Genomic DNA, 19628 nt, shown 5'->3' on the forward strand with positions numbered 1-19628 from the left:
AAAGGCATTGCTTTACCCTTGAGCTCATTTACGTCTCCCCTCTTCTACTCTATCACTATCTGACCTAGTCTGTTCGTCTCCTCCGGTTTCATTTTATTTGGTTTTATTTAATTTGGCCTGTTCTGGTCTGATGTAACCCGTTTATTTCGACCTGTTCTGGTCTGATGTAACCCGTTTATTCCGACCTGGTCTGGTCTGATGTAACCCGTTTATTCCGACCTGGTCTGGTCTCATGCAACCCGTTTACTCCGACATGGTCTGGTCTCATCTATTCTTTGAGTTTTTTTACTCTGGTGTATTCTTGTCTGGACTGGGGTGGTTCGGTTTGGTCCAGCCTGGCCCTGGTACTGCTCTGGTTTGGTCTGCAACACACAACTCGACCGACCCTCCACATGGGTGGTCAGGCAACGCGCGCCCCGGTCACGTCCGACCCTCGGGATAACGTAAACGGTGGCATGCAGAATCCCACACGGAAAAATAAACCGGTTGAATACAATATTCCGCCGCCAATTGGACAGATGAATACGCAAGCGTGCGCGTGCGCGACTGCTCACTGGCCTGCAGAGCAGGCCCTCACGGCCGCAGGTTCGCGGCGGCCGGCGCCGCGCCACCCCGCCTCCGCCGCGCCACCCCGCCTCCGCCACCCCCGCGGCACCGAGCGGCGCCGATATTGCGGCCCGGCCAGCGGGCAATAAGGCTCCCCGGCGGCGTGCCTGGCGTACCGAGGGTCAACCATCCCCGCCTATCGTCCCGCAAGGCAGCGCGGCTGGCGCGTGCCGGCACGGGTGTGGAGGAGGCCACGTGCACAGCCAGACCAGACCGGCCAGATGGAGCCGTCTAGGCGGCCGGCGGCCGACGCCCATTCTCCCACGGAGAGCGCGGAGGTCAGAGGACCTGCCCTGCAGCCAGTGCTCCGATGTCAGGCGCCACATGTACGAGCGCGAGCCACTATCTGTGGTGCTGACAGGAACGCAGCCCCAACACAGGGTCCGCAAGGCGCCGGCACGAGGTCAGGACAGGGTCCGTACGCTGTCAGCACAGGTCCGGAAGAGACGAGTATGGTGAAGGTATGGGCTCAGCAGTCAGCATGGTGCCGGCACAGGGTCCGTACGGGACCGGCGCGAGTAACGTCGGCACGGGCCTCCAGCGTCCATCGATGACAGACGCGAAGTCGGCACCAGATCAGCCTGAGATCGGATCGACTTCCACATAGGATCAGCACAGGAGAGCTTCTCACGACCGGCACGGGGGTTTGGCACAGGACTAATGCAGGGTCTGTGTGGGACCGACGCGAGCGGGATCGGATCCGTGAGAGATGGAACCTGTATGGTGCCTGCACGGCATAGGTGCACGATCAGTTTCGTATCGTTGTGGGTTCGGCGTGATTTCAGTCCGGGTTGACAGTCCGCCGCGTGACAGCGCACAGGGTGGGGGGGGGGAGGGGGAGGGGGCACTGACGGTCGCTGACTGGCAGCGCTGGGGCACACGCGCACGCGATAGCAGGCTCAAGTGCGCCGATGAGTGGGGCAAAACTTGGACTGGATCTGACACCGCAGACTAACGCCGCCTGGCAACCGTGGCCGGGCGATACCGTCGGCGGCGCACTCACCTAGCAGCAGGGGCCAGCCGTCGTCCGTGCCAAGCAGCTGAGTCAGACCGAGCACCTGCAACGACGGCCGTTCAGACCAGCCATCGAGCCGACACGTGCGGGACATTGGCACTGGCCGGTGAGCCATACACACACAAACTCGACAGTCATTCGAGCCGTCAGTCAGCGCTCTTCAAAAGAGGACGCGGCAGCCATCGAGTCTGCGTCTCAGGCGCTGACAGACGGCACTTCGACATAACCGTCGGCTGGTTCGGAGCGGTCAAAATCACCCGACCTCTCGCCTCTGTCAGCCGGTCCCAGGCGCGATCGATCGAGTTCGAGAGGGGTCGATGCTGACCGCCCCGCCGATGGCCGCCGCCGCCCGCCCCTCAGCCGGCGGCAGCGTCAGTGTCGGTGTCGGCATCGGCGCGGCGTCGGCGTCGGCGTCGGTGTCGGTTGTCGGTGTCGGTGTCGGTGTCGGTTTCGGTGTCGGTTTCGGTTGTCGGTTGTCGGTGTCGGTGTCGGTGTCGGTGTCGGTATCGGTTTCGGTATCAGTGTCAGTATCGGTGTCTGTGTCGCAGCCAGTGTTAATATTGGTGGCGGTGGCGGTGGCGGTGGCGGTGGCGGTGGCGGTGTCAGCGTCAGTGACAGCATCAGTGTCAGTGTCTGAGTCAGTGCCAGTGTCAGTGTCAGTCAGCGTCAGTACCTGAGACAGCAGGAGGCCGATGGTGACCGCCAGCTGGTTGACGATGCCGACGCCGCCGCGCAGGTTCACCGGCGCTATCTCCGACACGTACATGGGCACCAGCGACGTGCTCAGGCCTGGGGGAGGGGGCGGACGCGTTAGTCCAGCGCACGGACTTGGCGAGAGTCAACACTCGAGACAAAGCGGCGCAGCGGACAATGGCTGTCGGTGCGCCCCGGGCCGCGGTCATGGTGTCCGACTGGGACCGTTCCCCGCCGCCGGCGGAGAGGGTCGCGGCGCCGTGTCGTCAGCAGCGGCGTCGGCGTTGCGCGAACGCACGCGCTATCGACAAAGCCCGACGCTCGTCCCACTGACGACAGACGTGGCCGCCGTCAATACTTCGGGCTGAAGACAGAGTCGTCCGAGAGCGCCGCAGCCTGGGAGTTCCTGCACCTGACTCGCGCATGGGATAACCGCGAGCGGGGTTTACATAACACACACATTTTAGCGACCATAACCTTGCGGGCGTTTTGTAATTCTGGCGTTGTCAGAACTAGCTTCACGGACTATAACGTTCATATTAGTGCCTCCGCATACTGCAGGGACCAGCATGAACATACCAAGCGCAGCCGCACCCCACATTCCAGGACTCCGTCTGTTCTGTAACCAAAACCCCCGACTCGTCTGTAAGCAGCGCTCTCGGATGCGCACAGAAGTGCCCTGGACCTTGACGTATGGACACATTCCTTTCCAAGTGCGCCATTGCACATCTAATCTTAGCGTCGGCTCGGCTTTGGCCTCCGCGGCTCGCGCGCTCCGCCCTACTGACCGCAGTTGTAGCCGATCACAAGTCGGCCGATGATGAGCATCTCGAACGACGAGGAGAGGTGGCTGAGTCCCATCAGGCCGGCGCCCACAATGCCGACGAGGTCGTTCAGCAGCAGGCCGCCCTTCCTGGAAGCAGCAGCACTCGTCGGTACGGCGCGACGTGCCCGACGTCGCGGAAGGCGCCCGGGTAGAGCTTCCGCTGCTCCTAGCCCGGAGATCGGGACATGACAACGCCGACCGGCACATGCTGACTGTCTGATCCTGCTGTAGAACGTGGTGCACGAACCGTGCCAGTCCGCGCACGCCTGCATTTCGCTGTCCACCCAGCGTATTTAACTGATGACGCCATTCAAGGCGATGTAATAATTTGATCATAGGAAAAAGGTCAATAAATAATCATACCACGGTCGATGGCACAGATGTCTGGCCGGCTGCCGCTGTCGATACCGCCTGTACAGATCTCCCTCGCGGGTGAGGAGGCGAGCAAGCGTGATCTTAATGACCGCGGTGGGACGACGAAAAGGTCACCAACACCTAAATCCGTACTCAATTAAGCGCGAAAAGGTCAACGATGGCTTCAGCTCGTCTCGAATTAAGCGGAAGCGTTATGGAGTGTTTATGAAAATGTTCACATCACAGCGCGGCGCACGGTTCTAACGGGGGGGGGGGGGGGGAGGCATGTCTGCTGCAGGAGGCCCGGCGGAGCAGCTGCCACTCGCCATGCACATGCACTCTACAATAACAGCACTATCTCCGTCCCTTTCCGTGCCACAAGGCCATGTTCGAACCCTGCACGGGCAGGAGCGTAGTTCACTACAAGCGTTCGCTTGCACATACACTGAAGGGTATGTTATTACCGCTGTATGCACGTATGTACATGCACGTCACACCCCGCATTGAAACGGGCGCTCCGGCCGCGGCCGGCGTGGCCTGTATCCCAGCTCCCAGCAGCCGGTCGATCCGTCAGGCGCCCTGGACTAACCCGCCCTCCCCCACCCCGCCCCGCCCCCTGCCAGCAATACACGCCCATACCACGACAGTAAGAGCGGCAGAAAAAGAGCAGGACAGCCCGTGTCAGGAGATGTCTTCGGGGAGAACTGCGCTGACCGATCATCCTTTACCACCAAAGATGTGGTATTTTTAAATCATTTGGAACTGCATTTGAATTTTAGGTATGGGAGGGAATGCTACACAATTTATGGGGTTTTGAACCGAACTAGCCATCTTGAAGATTATCCGGCGCAGTTCACAGTCCCCCATTCTTAAGCACCTAAACCCCTCTAATTTCTCAGCTAAATGCCCACAAAGATGAAAAAAGGTATTTCGCGGAGACTTTTTCAATGTCACCCAGGCATCCATGGAGCCGTCATGACGTCATTCAAATCCTGCTCTTCCGTGGCCATTCGGCGATTAAGACCAAGATATGTATAATTGTTCAGTCGTCTTTATCTGGCGTTCGTAAGAACAATTTCCAGATAAAACGGCCGCGTCAACTGGCTCTCAATCCATGTTGTGCAATGTACGATTACGTAATCAAACAAGGCTGTACTGAAGAGCATATTTACTTAACAGAAAGATGGCGTTGTTTAGAGCAGTCTTTTTCACTTCAAAATATACCAATAATTATAATTAAGCCTATTTCATCATATCTGTTGCTTGTTTAAAAATCATCAAATGTGGAGCATTCCCTTTTCAACATCACGGCACCCGCAGACCCGGTGTAAAAGCCGCGGCTCCAGGGGGCGGATGGGTAAGGCCTCCAGTCTCAGAAGATCTCCAGTCTCGGCCGTTCCGCCCATGCGTCAGGCGTGGGCGTCCCGCCAGACCGTCAGGAGGTCGGGCCATGTGGGACATGGGGGCAGGGGACGAGGAGCATTCCGCGTCGCTCTCGACGCACGAGTCGCCGTCGTCGGCGCATCCCACGGCCGGCAGCCTGTCCTCTGAGCGGCCGGCCCGCTTGTGGGAGGAGGGGGGGGGCGGGGGGGGGCGGGGGGGGGGGGGGGGGGGCACCGGTCGTCAGGGCCCGACACCTGCCCGGATGTCCTGCCGCAACCAGCCGGGTAAGTGACGGGCGCGGCTGTTGTGACAACCTTCAGAGCGCGAGGTTACCCCGGACAGCCTCGGATGCCGGCGTCTCGTGCACCGCCGCGGTGACGGCGAGCGGATTACGTAACCGTTATATAACCGACCAGCCCTTTACCGGCCGCCGGCGGGCATCGGCGGCCAACCACGGAGCCGGCCGCCGGTGTCAGTCGCAAAAACAAGATATGCTCTTCTGAGGAATGCCACCGGCGTGAAGGCCAAACAGGACGAACAAGGACAGCCCCGCCCCCACTGGATCCGCTAGAGTAAAATGCAGCAATGCGGCGGCTCTTCTGGCAACGTCGGAGGGATGGCCAAAACTTGTGAAAGTCAGCCAGCCAACCCCATCTGACCCGTCAGCGTGATGCGATCGGACAGCTCCAAATGGTCCGGCAGCGTGATACGATCAGCCAGCCCCAACTGGTCCATCAGTGTCATACAATAGACCAGCTCCAACTGGACCCTCAGCGTGATACGATCAGCCAGCCCCAACTGGTCCATCAGTGTCATACAATCGGCCAGCCCCAACTGGTCCGTCAGTGTGATGCGATCGGCCAACCCCTACTAGTCCATCAGCGTGATGCGATCGGCCAGCCCCAATTGGTCCATCAACGTGATGCAATTGGTCAGCCCCAACTGGTCCATCAGCGTGATGGGATCAGCCAGTACGCTAACTTAAGATTAACCAGGGAGACCTCTACAGACCATCTAACCAAAATGTCAAGATGCTGACAAAATGTGATGTCCAGATCCTGTACCCAAAATGCCTGAGCCCGATCCCTTATTTTTGCGGCATGACTGCGACAATATTCCGCAAGTAAGCACTGGCGGGATGCCTGCCCCAATGTGCAGAGAATGCCTACGCTAGGGATGTCGGGGTTGTGTTCACAAACAAACGCTTAGTTGCCATCATGTGTGACACGTGCCTGCACGGTCCTAGTAGGTCATATTGATGACACGGATTTGTTTTGCTCTAAAAGCAATCGAGGCGGACTTCCACACACGCTACACAACCTGATTTCGCTCCAGTGACATGATCCTCCACTGTTCGCTGGAGGTAACCACCAGTCACGTCAGTATTATTTCCTTAAACACGAGTTCTGGTAACGTTGGTTTAGACATATGTACATCAAGAAGTGCATAAAGGATGTGTTTTCTTTTGGAAATTAGCTGCGCAGCATCGTATAAAACAAGCTGGAGTGTGGGCTAGTGCCCGATGACGATGAAGGTAACGACGATGAGAAAATAGCACCATCTTACATTTTCCACAAAATACTCATATTTACATATGTACTTCATCAAGCATATATTTTGATATTTACATAGTACATTGCATCTAACTTTCAATGTCGTAGCAGCAAAACAAAAGGGGAGTGAAGGCAGCAATATCATGTGATTTGTGTAATGCGTTCTTTAATTGTTTATATATATATATATATATATATATATATATATATATATATATGGGTAATGGGTTAAATCACCTGAGAAGCGAAGCACATATCTTTACCCCCGAACAGAACAACGCAACCCGAGGTGATTTAGCTGATTACACTAGAGCGATGTTCTGTAACTGCGCAGATAATTCCTTTAGTGAATACATCTGTTTCTTTATACAAGCATCAGAACAATTCCGTTCCCTTCATGAGACTAAGATGTCCAGGGGTGCAGGCCTGTCATGAGCAGCCCAACCTGTGGTACACATTTCATGGAGGTTCTCTCGAACAGCTGCCGGCTATTTCCAGTCCAATGGCTGGGTAAAGGCACGTGAGCCGCCAGTCAAACGCTTACTTCGCCGTGTGCTTCGGGAGAGAAAGCTGTTCTCCAAGCATTCGGTGGCGAGGGTCGCACCTAGGGTCTTGATAAGGGGGAGGGTAAGCAATCAAAAAGCAATGTGCAATATTTCCCCCTGATGCTGACAGCCCAGCCCCCCCCCCCCCCCCCAGGCACTGAATATGGCCCGTTTAATTTCTAGAGCACAATTTTCCCCGTTTTGTTTCTATTTTTACCTTATTTAACTAGGACGGATTATTAGGACGAATTACATAGGACGAATTCACAGCACGGATTACGTATAAGCACCTCGAACTGAACGGATTAGCATTTACAGCACCGCGAATTAATACTGGATCTGGTGCTGAAACTGCAAGACTAAAGGTAAGATCACTATTATTTGTGTTGCCTTAGCTGCTTATCTGCTCGGATGACGGTCTTCAAAACTATACTGGCAAAATATATGCTGCAATCTAACATTTGACTGATGCCAATTATTTTGGAAGACTTTCAGAGACATTATTTCACGGCGGCCGTTTTGGCGCGCCCACGTGCGCCCGCCTGGTGTTATCTGAACTGGTGTTATCTGAAGAACTGGTGTTATCTGAACTGGTGCCTGGTGTTATCTGAAGCAGCCGGCGCCGTTCGGTTCCACGGAAACAGCAACCCCGACCATTGCTGTTCTTGCTCCTAAGGTAGCAAACACGCAGGCCCAAAACGTGGTGTGTCATTGGTTTCACTAGCCAATTCTGCGAAAGGACAAACGTGCTAAGGCAAAAACGGGTTGGCCTTTGTTTCTGAGACAATATCGATCCACTCTATTGACACAAATGCGACCCACTGCCAGTTACGGGCAAGGGGCTCGTGAAATGAGCACCAGGGGTACATAATCGGTTTAGGCCAAAGGCTGAGATGTCATTCCGTCCCAGCGCGGGGTGCCTATCGGCTGCCATTCTGGCAACACGTAGGGATCCCAAAGTCGATCCGGAGGCCCTTGGGTGATAGATACATCATACAATGGTTCCCCTCGCTGACGCGGGAGGCCCTTTGACCTGGACAGTTAGTCCCAAACCATGCAGGGGCTCTCATTGACGCAAAAATATATGCAAGGGGTTAAATAATCGCCCAGATACTCCAGTTCGGTTCAACGGCCCTCCACTGAACTGGGGTGTGCGGCTCCACGTTGGGTATCGGGCCTGCGACTGACACAGGAACCTTTCGTTGTCTTCTTGTGCACTCTCGGCATAAGTTCTCATGTGCCATTCGTTGCCAAAGCGTTGTGACCAACGCAAGAGGCCCTTTGGGCATTCGAGGTCCCGTCCCTGTCCCTGTTCAGAAAATTATCCCCTGGCCGACTCGGGGGCCCCTGCCGACGCATGCACCCTGTTAAAACGCTACGAGCCCCCTGGCCGGCACCGCGACCTCTCATTACTTCACGGTTCCTGACCAATGTAAATTGTGGGCTTGGCCTCAGTCCCTGCTTGGCAAGTAAGTCCATCGGCTCAACCCGACATGACACAGATTGCTTGGTGTTGGCGATTTCTGGTCAACATGAGGGCTTGTATTTCCCCAGGGGGTCCCCGAGCGGTGCAAGAGGCCATCTGTCTGACACTTATTCCCAGCCCTGGAGGCCGGGTCTTTAAGGTGACCCACGGCCAGGAATTCAGACCTCCGGTCCTCCAATAGGGCCTTAGCCTCTAACCTACTGCGGGCCCCTTGCCTACCCAAGGCCCCTCGTCAGGCATTGTGGACCCCTCGCTGACACAGGGGGAGGGGGCCTCACTGACCCAGCATCCCAGCCCAATGTAAATTGTGAGCTCAAGTCTTGTCCCTACTTTGGACATGGGCTCTTAGGCTAGACCGGTGTGGGGCCGACCGTTCAGTGCTGGAGGCGCCTGACCGCGATATAGAGGCCCTCATGGACCCAGAAGCTCCAAAGCAGGGCAAAGGGGGCTTCTAATCTGATTCTAATCTGATAAGGGGTATCGGCCCTGCGGGCCGAGACCCCTTAATACGACCTCCTTCCGGCCCTTGGGGCCTTTAATCGTGGCTCCGAGGAGCCTCGACGGACCACCGGGACCTACGGAGGGGAGGGGGCAGGTGCCCCTTATCTGCACCACTGTCTGGTGTTGACCATTACAAGATGCTACTGCTAATTGTGGGGTTTTCAGATTGTCGGCCATTGTTCGAGACCCCCGTGGTAAATAAGTTTCCCAGTCGGGATCTAAGAATTACGAGTGACTTTAATCCTGCTGGGGGAGACCTGCCAGTCTTGATCGGGCCGTAGTGCGTACTGACCTGCCGAACCGGTTGGCAATGTAGGCCCCTGAGAAGCCGCCGACCATGCCCCCGATGGCGAATATGGACACGGCCACCGACCACACGAAGTCGAGCGTCGAGCTCTGTATCGTCGTGCCATACCGGGTAAGCCACACGTTCTTTATGAAATCCTCGATGATCTGAAACGCACGCGACGGCCGATTCCATCACGCGGCCAGCAGCCCGACACGACAGGAGCACAATGTGACGCACCAGCACGGAAAGAACGCGCGACGAGCTGCGCAGGGTGACATCCCGGGACCCATCTCGGAAAACAGCGAGAACATGGCAATCTTCAGTTGGTCCGCACCAAGAGAGGACCAGAGCACTGGTCCGCTCATGTCACCTCAGCATGACGTGCAGTTTTCTGGGACGGGACAGCTTAAGCTGCTGCGTGCCGACCACAGACTGCTTATCCGACATGCACAACATTCCTGTTTGCTCATCAGTTAGTCTTTAGCGGCAGGCCTCGTCGGCGAATAATGGTGCATGCAAACGGCCTGCATTTTCGGTGTGCAGAACCCGGCACACGGGTATCAATTGGCGTTTACCATCATCCTCGACCCAAGATAGTTATCAGCCGTTCCTATTTTTTGCGGCGCGCTCGCCGGGCTGCCGCCGACGAAGGAATTTCCCCGAGGTCATGACTGTGCAGCCCCGGCGCAGCGCCCAAAATGCTGCCTATCGTGACCCCACAGCCCGATGGCGCAGTCACGTGACCTGCGAGGTCACCTGACCGCGGCAGGCCCCCCTCTCACTCACGTGCTGAGGGGCGTTGATGACGCCGGTGTTGTAGCCGAACTGGAACATGCCCAGCACGGCCGAGAAAATGGCCGACACCAGGAACAGCGTCAGGCCCTGTGGAAAAGACAGCATGTAAGTAGACCGTGCCTGTCATAAGATACCAAAACTAGTCGGTCCGGCTTCGATGCATGTCGGTCATCTGGTGTTTTTGGCCCCAGGACGCGTCGCCACAAATATGTACACATAAATGTGGTGCGACCAAAATTGTTATTCTCAGTAAGCGAGGTAACTTGAACATGATGCCATCTCAGAGCCGAAATATAAGTGGCCCTATCCGACAAACATTCGTCAAAATTAGAGAACCGATGCCGCGTGTCGCATGTCGAGATGGCGAACCCGCGACCGAAGGGTTTTTTCAACACGTAACACAGAGCGCCTTTCTTTTGATTTCTTTTGTGCTCAGGCCTCACCCCGGTCACCACCACTAATAACAATCCACCCGCCCATGTACGCTTTCTCTGCCGATACAGCAGTCCAAGTATTGCACTCAGACTGGGGCCAGACTCAGACCAGACAGCGGTCTGCTGAACGGGCCGGAAGACCTAGCGAACACCAGGCGCATGCGCGCCTCCTTAGGCCCTTAGCGCTGATGTTGCTGGCAAACTGGCGCGCGTACAAATACGGCGTATCCCCACATATTTGCGAATACATATAACCTAGTCTAATACAAATGACGCTTATTCGTTATGATATCATATAAAATGAGATGAAGTACGTTGTGGCGCGTGAAGATGTCATATATCGCATGTCAAGTGTAGTAATGACATAGGAGGACTTCAGCCCTGCCCGTAACTTTTGCTGCATCCCCGTCCAGCTTTGAGAAGAAAGCACGCCAAACCCGGGGAAGTCAATTTATTGGCGCATTTGGAGGGGAGGGTTTCGCCATTGCTCACTGTTAGGTCCACCTACCTCATTCTGCGAAACTACGCGCGCTACCCCAGACCTATGCTTCAGGCAACATAGAGCGGGTCAAAGGTGCTGACCTTGGGGTGAGGTTTTCATTGGACTGGGTGGGTACTTCGCATCAGGACACACAAGCGGGATACACAAACATGCATGGCATCTAATGCAATAGAGCATATATTTCGACGACATTTCCACGCAAACGCCGCTACGCATTACGATCTCAGTGTCACCTTTATGACGCGCTTGTAGTTCTCATCAAGCCAGATATATTGCCATTTATAATTGCGCTCTTCTACATCACCACCCTTTTGTTCAGTTTGGTTGCTCAGTTTGCCCAGTTTGGCCAATAACACGAACAATTCAATTTCTCAGCTTAAGACCTTTCTTTCTCATGGCGAGACAAGACCGACCATTGGAAGCAAGAAGACGCGCGTGTCCATGGCGCCGCTTCCACAGACGCCAGGATTTCGAAACAAGGACAGCATTTGTGGCGAACTTCAAATGGTTCTGCACACGTCCAGCTGTGTGCAGAACAGCTGGGGTGGGCCCGCCGCTGCCGACGGGCGGGGTTGTCTGTACAGTAGTGTATGCGGGTGCTGGTGCTGCAGGTGCTGGTCCACACGCCGAAGACACTTCTTGATCGAAGCTATCGTGCGTGAAAAGGTATCGCCGATACCGACTGCTTGACGCAGCGTTTACTCAAGAGGTCGGGATTGACAGTTATCGGGGCACTGATCTATTGCTTCTGCTGCAACGACATCCGCACGGCAGCAGTGGTATCATGACGCCCCAGATAACCTTTCTGCAAGGTTGGTATGCACCGTGTTACCTTGGATCTCACCTTGAGGTGTCTGATAAACAATGCACTGCGTTTTTAATGGAGTGGCCTGAAAACCACCACAAAACTTTCTTCGCAGCCCATGCATACCATCTGGGAGATAATGTAATAAATACACTTAATGCTGTTATTGTTACTGTAACTGGTTTCTAGTTCGGGAAAGTACAAATCGCATGCATGCATGAAACAAACTATGCTGGGAGGATGGAACGCAATATTTCATGATACCCAGAAATGCAGAAACTTTAAACACTATCAGATGTTGCTTCTTAGTTCTCTGTCGTGGTCACTGAAACGTGTTAGTGCAATGCATTTAAGGTTAACCATTGTTACAGAATAACCCTGCAATGCGATTGTGTACATCGTGCTTGTGGATAGGTATTTACATCCTCACTATGCTCGGTGCTTTTACATTTTTTGCTCTCACTCCCCAGGACGCAAAATCTGAGTTCAAGCATCGCTGGGAAATTTCGATTGGCCTCCCAGACAGCTTTTGACGGATGCTTGTATGCCTCTGCGAGAAATGGGTAAATAGTTTGCACGTAGAACATGTGAGCTGTTTTGCTATTAGCGTCGGGTATGTCGGCTTTGCTCTTTCACCGTCATCAATCATATTCAATCAGTCATCAGTAGTGACACATTAATTGCACCCTCATATTTCAACCGACGGAACCCTCCAGTTCGGCGAATCAGCACCCCCGCCTGCCATCCGACCCAGCCATTATGCTCCATCAAACACACACTGAGCTCCGCCCACCGGGCAGAAGCACGACCGCCGACGTCCAGAGGTCACAGCACGACTGCCCATTAGACGTCCTGAGGTCACAGCACGACTGCCCATCGGACATCCAGAGATCAGCACGACTGCCCATCAGACGTCCAGAGATCATAGCACGACTGCCCATCAGACGTCCAGGGGTCACAGCACGACTGCCCATCAGACGTCCAGAGGTCACAGCACGACTACCCGGAGGCCAAAGCACGCGAGTGATGCGTCCTTATACGTCAGTCCAAATGCCCTCACTACGCAAATGAATTGCACCTACACGCCGAGTCGCGCCTCGCGTGATGGAAACAATAACCAGCCTGAGACGTTCCATAGAATGACTAAAATCCTAGGATTCCCTGCCCAAAACAGGTCATGTGAGGTGAAGTCGAATCGGGTCGGACCTGCTCTTTTCAGATCCGCTGAAGATGGGTGGGGTCACATCATGTCAGACCAGTACTGTCTCCACCTGGTTCGGGTGTTACCAGATCACATCGGGTCAGCTCGGGGTCCGGTCACGCGAGGTCAAACCTGACCAGGTCGCTTCGGGTCCGCCCAAAGTCCGCTCGGGTCGGGTCGGGGTGTCGTCAACACATCCCGCGTCGCATCGGGTCGGGGCGGGCTGGCTGGGCTCTGTCGGAACCGCGACCGGTCAGGGCGCGAAGTGAGCGGCCCCGCACCGTCCACGCAGAACCGGGACTTCCAGCCCGAGAGTGAAAGGTTGTCCGTCGTGGCGGCGGACGTCCATGCTCTGTTCGGGCTCCACGTCTGAACGTCTGGACTCGTCTGGACCGACTGGCGCCTGACGCGTACCGACAGCTGTTCTCTTGACCTCCAACGGCGCCGCGAAAAAACGGGACAAGACTTGTCTTCGCAACCAGAGGCTTCATGTCCGCACGCCAAATGACGTCTTTTAGCGCGATATCGGCATCCTGTTTATGTAAACACATCCTTCGTTAAACCAACCGTTTACAAAACTGTGTTTACATGACGGAGGGATGACTCGTCATACTGTGCTCAACGGCAGAACGTAATCCTTCCCTGGCCGCTGGTTTCCTGCCAAACAAAACAAACACACTGCCCGCGCGACACGGACCACGGGACCAGCCCACACACCCCGAGCGGCGCCCCCGCTGCAGGGGGCTCCGTGGCATCCAGACGTGCCGATCGGTGCGTTACGTTCGGACCCTGTGACAGCGCCGGCTTATCTTGCCGCCCGGTCCGGACACGGGCACTGAGTGACCTCCACGGCCGAAGATCGACATCGCGTGACGCAGCGTCCGTCACGTGACACGTGCGCCGTGCAAGCGTGCCACCGAGTCGGTCCTGGTGTCACGAGCACGGAGTAGCGCGGGTCGGCGAGAGCCCCGTGTCATGCGATGACACGCCGGGCGGCACGCTTCATATCGGGGGTAGCCACGTGACGCGCGGCGGATAATTGCACCGGACCATTGGCGGCTGGTGGATGAACCGCGGCGCTGTTGATTCGGTGGATAGCGTATCTCGGAATGGGTTTTAATTTCCGAGCCGATCGATCGTGACGTTGCAGATCGGTGAGCAATGCAACGTCCTTTAAAACCAAGCGGAGCAAAGTTCGACATGCACAGGGCACTGTCTTCGGAAGGAAACGCTTCACCGGAAGGAACTAGGTGTCTAAATGAGACAATATTGATGTGACACCCGTGGGCACGCCACTCATCCCACCTACCTTCCTCGGCGACGGAGGACTCGCGAAAACAGCGGGCTCATCTGCGGCTTCGTGCCCATCTTGGGACGGCCGAGCTGCAAGTACAGTTAAAAGCTGCAGCGCGTAAGAGCCCGAACGCCACCGGCCTGCACTTTCCTCCCTGTCCACGACCGGCGCGGGATGCGCTCCGGGCGTGTTTTCGCGTCAGCGGGGCGATCGAGGCCCTATCGTCCAGAGGTCGCGGTCACCAGCACACGTTTCGAGGCCTCGGACGGCCGGCCGGCCGGCTCCTACGAGACCTCTCGCTGACGAGCGACGGATGCCGCCTCGACCCGACCTCCCCTGCGACTACCTGCCGCCCAGCGAGCCCCGGCTGCGCTCACGTCGTAGGTTTACTAGTGCGCATCGCGTGGGCAGCCGGCAAGCCAAGTCAAGGCCGACGAAAGGCACAGGCGGTCCGACGGTGATAGGGGGGAGGGCACCACTGGGCAGCTTCTGGAGGTGGCAGGGGTCGTTGGACCGCTGCACTTCCCGTGTGAGATGTGGCTTTCCAATCGGGAGTAACTGCTGCTGGCCAGTAGGCGTCCCACAGGCTGGTCATTGGGACCACACGTTGCCAGCGACACGGGGTCGGAGGGCGTGTCGCGCACGTAAAACAATCGCGCTGTGGTCCCTGCCGCGATGTGTCAGGATGACGCCCTCTGAGACGCCCTCTGGCGCCTCTGAGACGCCCTCCGACGCCCTCGTGAGGACGCCCTTTTGAGACGCCCTGGGGTAAATGAAGTGCGTCTCGGAGGACTGAAGGTGTTTCACAGACCCGGAGATGCGTCTGGGGTGCCTAACGGGACACCGCGGACCTGAGCAGGCACCCGTCAGATTTGGTGACATTCTCAGACTGCGTAATGTGCCACTGGCCTAAGAATATCGGCGATGTGAGATGTGAAATAAGTTCCTCCAGGCCTGTAAACACATTCCTCAGACCTGACGAGACCGAAGGACTGCAGGGGCGCTCCCGAGGGATGAAAGGGCGCCTCTTTTGAACGGGTGCACCAGAGGGCGGAAAGGTCTGGGTATGTGAGGGGTTTGCAACAAAGCGCACGCGCTACGATCTACATTTTTATCAAATTGCTTCCCCAGCAGGGACAATATGAAAGGACATGAGGGAAATATCGTAGACCTTGGATCCGTTAGATGTGAATCCGAGATCCTGATGCATCCAAGGCCATTTGTTTTAAATTTGGGCGAAGTGTCCTCTGGGACCCTGGATATGGTGAAAATTCTGGTGGAAGATGCTCTAGAATCCAGTATGCTTTTTTAAAATCTTGTCAAGGCATTAACTGGAATCCTCGACCTGCTTTGAAATTAAGTAACAGGATTTTCTTGAATCTTGGACCTTTTTGAAATTTTTACAACAGATTTTGTGATCTAGGATTTTCGAAGATTATGTCAGAAAATAATTTTGAATGTTGCTAACTTTAAATTTTGCTACAGGATCTTCCAGGATTCATTTGTACAGTAATGCTACGTGTTTTTGATAGGTAAAAAGGTCAAATCGAATGGCTGGAGGGGGTAATATAATTTGAGTCTCAACTCAACGCACTGCGATAAAGGCAGTAAATGCAATTTCTTTCCCCTGGCTATTGGCATTCAGTCCACCTTGTTGGCAATCAAGCCATATGTCATAAGAGTACGCATATGTGCGAGATCAACCTTCAGTGTTGTGTGATACAACTAGTGCTATGGCATGCGCACTTTGCCAGTGATCCATTGTTCTTCATGAGTGCTGGTTACTATCACTCCATCCTGTTCTTTAAATGTTACTGCCCCAGCTCAAACATATACCATCTTCATTGAGAACAAATTTCCTTATTTGCTACATTCGATCTCGTGCTTACATAACTATCTTTGTGCCTCCCTGTTAATAATCAGCATCAGAACCATGGTCAGACCACTTGGTACACAGTACTGCAATTTTAATGTCATGAGGATGCGGTTGCCACATTCGTAGCATTGGTGAAAGTTATAATATGGTGGCAGCGTAGCAGGGGGACAAAAATATGTTTTGCCTCCTCCCCCCAACTCAATTTTGGTGTACCCCTTTTTAATTCAAAGACCAGGGGTGGAGTTTCCTATTCAGCTGGGAGGTTTCAGGCCCCTCCCCAACTTGGGCTTCAGCCCCCAACTGTGGGAAGAAAGTGAACAAAATCCGGGAGAATCCGGTTTGTTGACAGCTTCTGGCGACAGGTTGGGCCATTTTTCACCGTTCACCGCCACCTCCCCCAATCATTTGGCGAAGCTTCGCCCCTGTTAAAGCCATTGCAGCTACCCGTAGAGCACCAAAGTTCAGATCAAGGAGGCTCCCACAACTGAGGTAGAGGGTTAAGGATCGGGTTGAGAAGACCCTTACCCTGTCAAGAGACCCACTTTTTTGATCATGAATGTACTTTTATGAATAGGATTGTTTGAGCCAATGCTCTGAATCATCTGACTGACGCTCTACATCGGAAGGCCCAATTCAAGGGAGTCCCCGTTCTGGGCTAGGAGGTACCCTCTTTATCCGGGAGGTCCCATTTCTGGAACAGGCGACCCCTTCCATGCATGACATGACGGCGGTTCCGGATCGGTATACTCTGTTTTTGGACAGGAAGGCTCCTCGGCTAGACTCGGAGACCCCCTCTGTTAATCTGTTCTGAATTAGGAGGTCACTCTTTGCATTCTGGAACAGAAGATCCTACTTTAGATTAGCGAGACCCTTTGCTGGAAGATTGGAAGATCCAAATTTTGAAATGTTGTGACTGTTGACAAGTTTTACTTTGATATGATATATATAACAGTCATGCCCCCAGTGCCCTTCCACTTGAATACGACACCGCGGAGGAAGCCCTCCTGTAGCAGGCCCCATGTAAAATCCTTCTCCCAACACAAAATCCGTAGCACTGCCCCTGAGCAACAGTACATCATAAAGAAGATATGTCATGTCATAACATAAGTGCTTAGCAGCGAGCTTAACAATGAAGCACAACAACACATTTGTGACAATGAATGCCTGATGGGTACTGCTAAAGGGATTGTCACACCATTGGAGCACGTTTCAAATACATGCTCTGATGAGCCTTTGATGACTTCTTTCTTTTTTAAGTGGCCCCAGATGGCATCCCGTGTGTGGACGATACTGGCGCATGGGCGCATAATGACGTCCGTCCGTATAAAGTTCACCATCGTTTCGGGTTCTTGTTGCACCTGTTGGCGTATTTTGGGGCGGGCTGCGTCATTTTTCACTGCTTCTCCCTCCCCTAACTAATTTTGCGAACTCTGCGGATGCATTGATAGTACCCAAGCAGTGCAGCAAAACAATGCTTTGTTTTATACTAATATGTCTCACTGGTACCAATGCAGTGTGCAATACCTGCTTATATCTTGTGTTCTACACCCACTTACAGATTGTGTTTTTATTGAACTCTCGGCCGACCCGTAGGTTGGATTCTGCCCCGGGCCAGCAACAGGCTGGTGGGGGCGGGGACCCACTTGGCCGCGGTGGTCCCGCGTCTGCGGCCAGCCCGGCTGGTCGATAGAGCGGGTCGAGATGGGCGCGTTATTATCCTCATTGTCCGCAGGCACTGCGCCCGCCACGTAGCTCGGCCGTTATCGGCCTGGCTCGTGCCGCGGCTACGTGCTGCTGGGCGAGAACTCTGCTGCGAGGGGGCGGCAGCAGTGGCTCCATGCATCCTAGTCCGCGCAAGGCGTGAAGTTCGTTCTCCAGACTAGGCTGTATGGACAACTGATCATGAGAATATCCGAAAATCTCTCAACACACTGCCAGAGCTACCAATACTTTTATGAAAATGAAGTCAATCGGTGACAGTATAACACAGAGGTCGGTAGACCTGCAGGCGCCCAGTACATGGGAAAGGATGGACGTTGAAAAAGTATATAGCACATACAGTTCTGTGCGGGGTCGGATTTGGCCGGCCCAGCGGACCGGCAACCGACACCATGAGTCCGAGTCTTCCACAGAGAGCCGCTTCATCTAGCACCCCTGCATCCGACATAATGTTTGAAGATGTCAACATAAATAAAGCATTCCCACAAGACTATATCACACACACGCACGCACGCACGCACCCACGCACGCATATATATATATATATATATATATATATATATATATATATATATATATATATATATATATATATAATGCCCGGTTCGCCACAGACGCTAGCACACCACCTTTGCTATGACAAAACACAAAACATCGCAGCTCCGAGCCGGCCATGAGGCAAGCATTTATCCAGACTGAAGCGCCTCTCTGTATATATATATATATATATATATATATATATATATATATAATCAAACTTGCATAATCAGCTGATGCCAGACTGCCAGAAGGCGTGACCAAGAAATGGAGACCGCAGTGCTGACATTGCCCTGCGTCATATAATCGTGACGAGATACCAGGCTGTTGACTATGATAAGGTCGAGGCAAGAGAGGTTCGGAGCAAATTTCTTTGTTCTCAAGGCGGACTGTTCGGGGTCTCACCAAGTAGCATCGGCCACATGATAAATTGCATTTCAGCGATTTTGTTGTTGCTCAGTTAGTGATTGCAGTTTAGCGATTAAAATACAATTCAACAATATTTGCCACATGATTTGATTCGCATTCTTAAATGCACAGCATGACACATAATGCAAGAATCAGCCCCACTTGAGGCCACGTTGTGAGCTAGCGCGAGCGAGCTAAGCGACATCTACTGCGACTGAGCAAGCCGTGATCAGAGACACCTATTTCCACATGCTCGGCTGGCGAACAGCCTGAGGCAGGTGCAAGAGGACGCGGATAGTAGTCCTCGTTTCCGACGACATATTTTCATCACTGCTTCCCTTGGCCTTAGTTTCTTAACCTACCCGTAACTATTCCATTTCCCAACCTTTGACGCCTACACCCTACCCCGCAAGCTCTGTTTCCTTGCACCTACTCGCCCCAGTCCTCACTCTAAAGAGAACGCTGTCACTATCAACACTTGCCGAGTGAGGGGACCATGTCCCCTGGGGGGGGGGGACATACACAAATAGGCACAATGCTTTCTCATGTGCAGGCAGGGGCAACGCCACGGATTTTGAACCAGGGCATGAAGTTCCGGAGGCTTCCACAAAATGGGGGCGCTCCGCCGGGCAGCCTCCTGGACGAGATCTTTTCATGTGCCAGGGGCGGATTCAGAGGAGGAGGGGGGGGGGGGCACGGTTGTAGTCCTTTTTCTCTTGGCTCCGAAGGAACCCATAGGCTTCAATGGGGCACAGCCGGCCGAACGAACGCAGTTTTTTACCTAAAATGCAACAAGATTGGACGTA

At 54.2% G+C, this 19628-nt stretch overlaps 1 protein-coding gene across 1 annotated transcript in view; it reads right to left on the reverse strand.

Annotated features, from left to right (window-relative positions):
- The window catches only part of LOC119099988 (glucose transporter type 1), a 28146-nt gene extending 13802 nt beyond the window's left edge, over positions 1-14344 (reverse strand). The window contains exons 1-6 of the mRNA XM_037223108.1: positions 14298-14344; positions 10038-10133; positions 9255-9415; positions 3103-3227; positions 2295-2410; positions 1610-1664 (exon numbers count right to left, since the gene is read on the reverse strand). Coding sequence (XP_037079003.1) covers positions 1610-1664; positions 2295-2410; positions 3103-3227; positions 9255-9415; positions 10038-10085 — 505 coding nt within the window. The 5' untranslated portion in view covers positions 10086-10133; positions 14298-14344. The remainder of the gene's footprint in view (positions 1-1609; positions 1665-2294; positions 2411-3102; positions 3228-9254; positions 9416-10037; positions 10134-14297) is intronic.
- Positions 14345-19628: the final 5284 nt, after the last annotated feature.

Source organism: Pollicipes pollicipes, unplaced genomic scaffold (assembly GCF_011947565.3).
Source record: "Pollicipes pollicipes isolate AB1234 unplaced genomic scaffold, Ppol_2.1 Scaffold_4881;HRSCAF=5763_pilon_pilon_pilon, whole genome shotgun sequence".
NCBI classification, from domain to species: domain Eukaryota; kingdom Metazoa; phylum Arthropoda; class Thecostraca; order Pollicipedomorpha; family Pollicipedidae; genus Pollicipes; species Pollicipes pollicipes.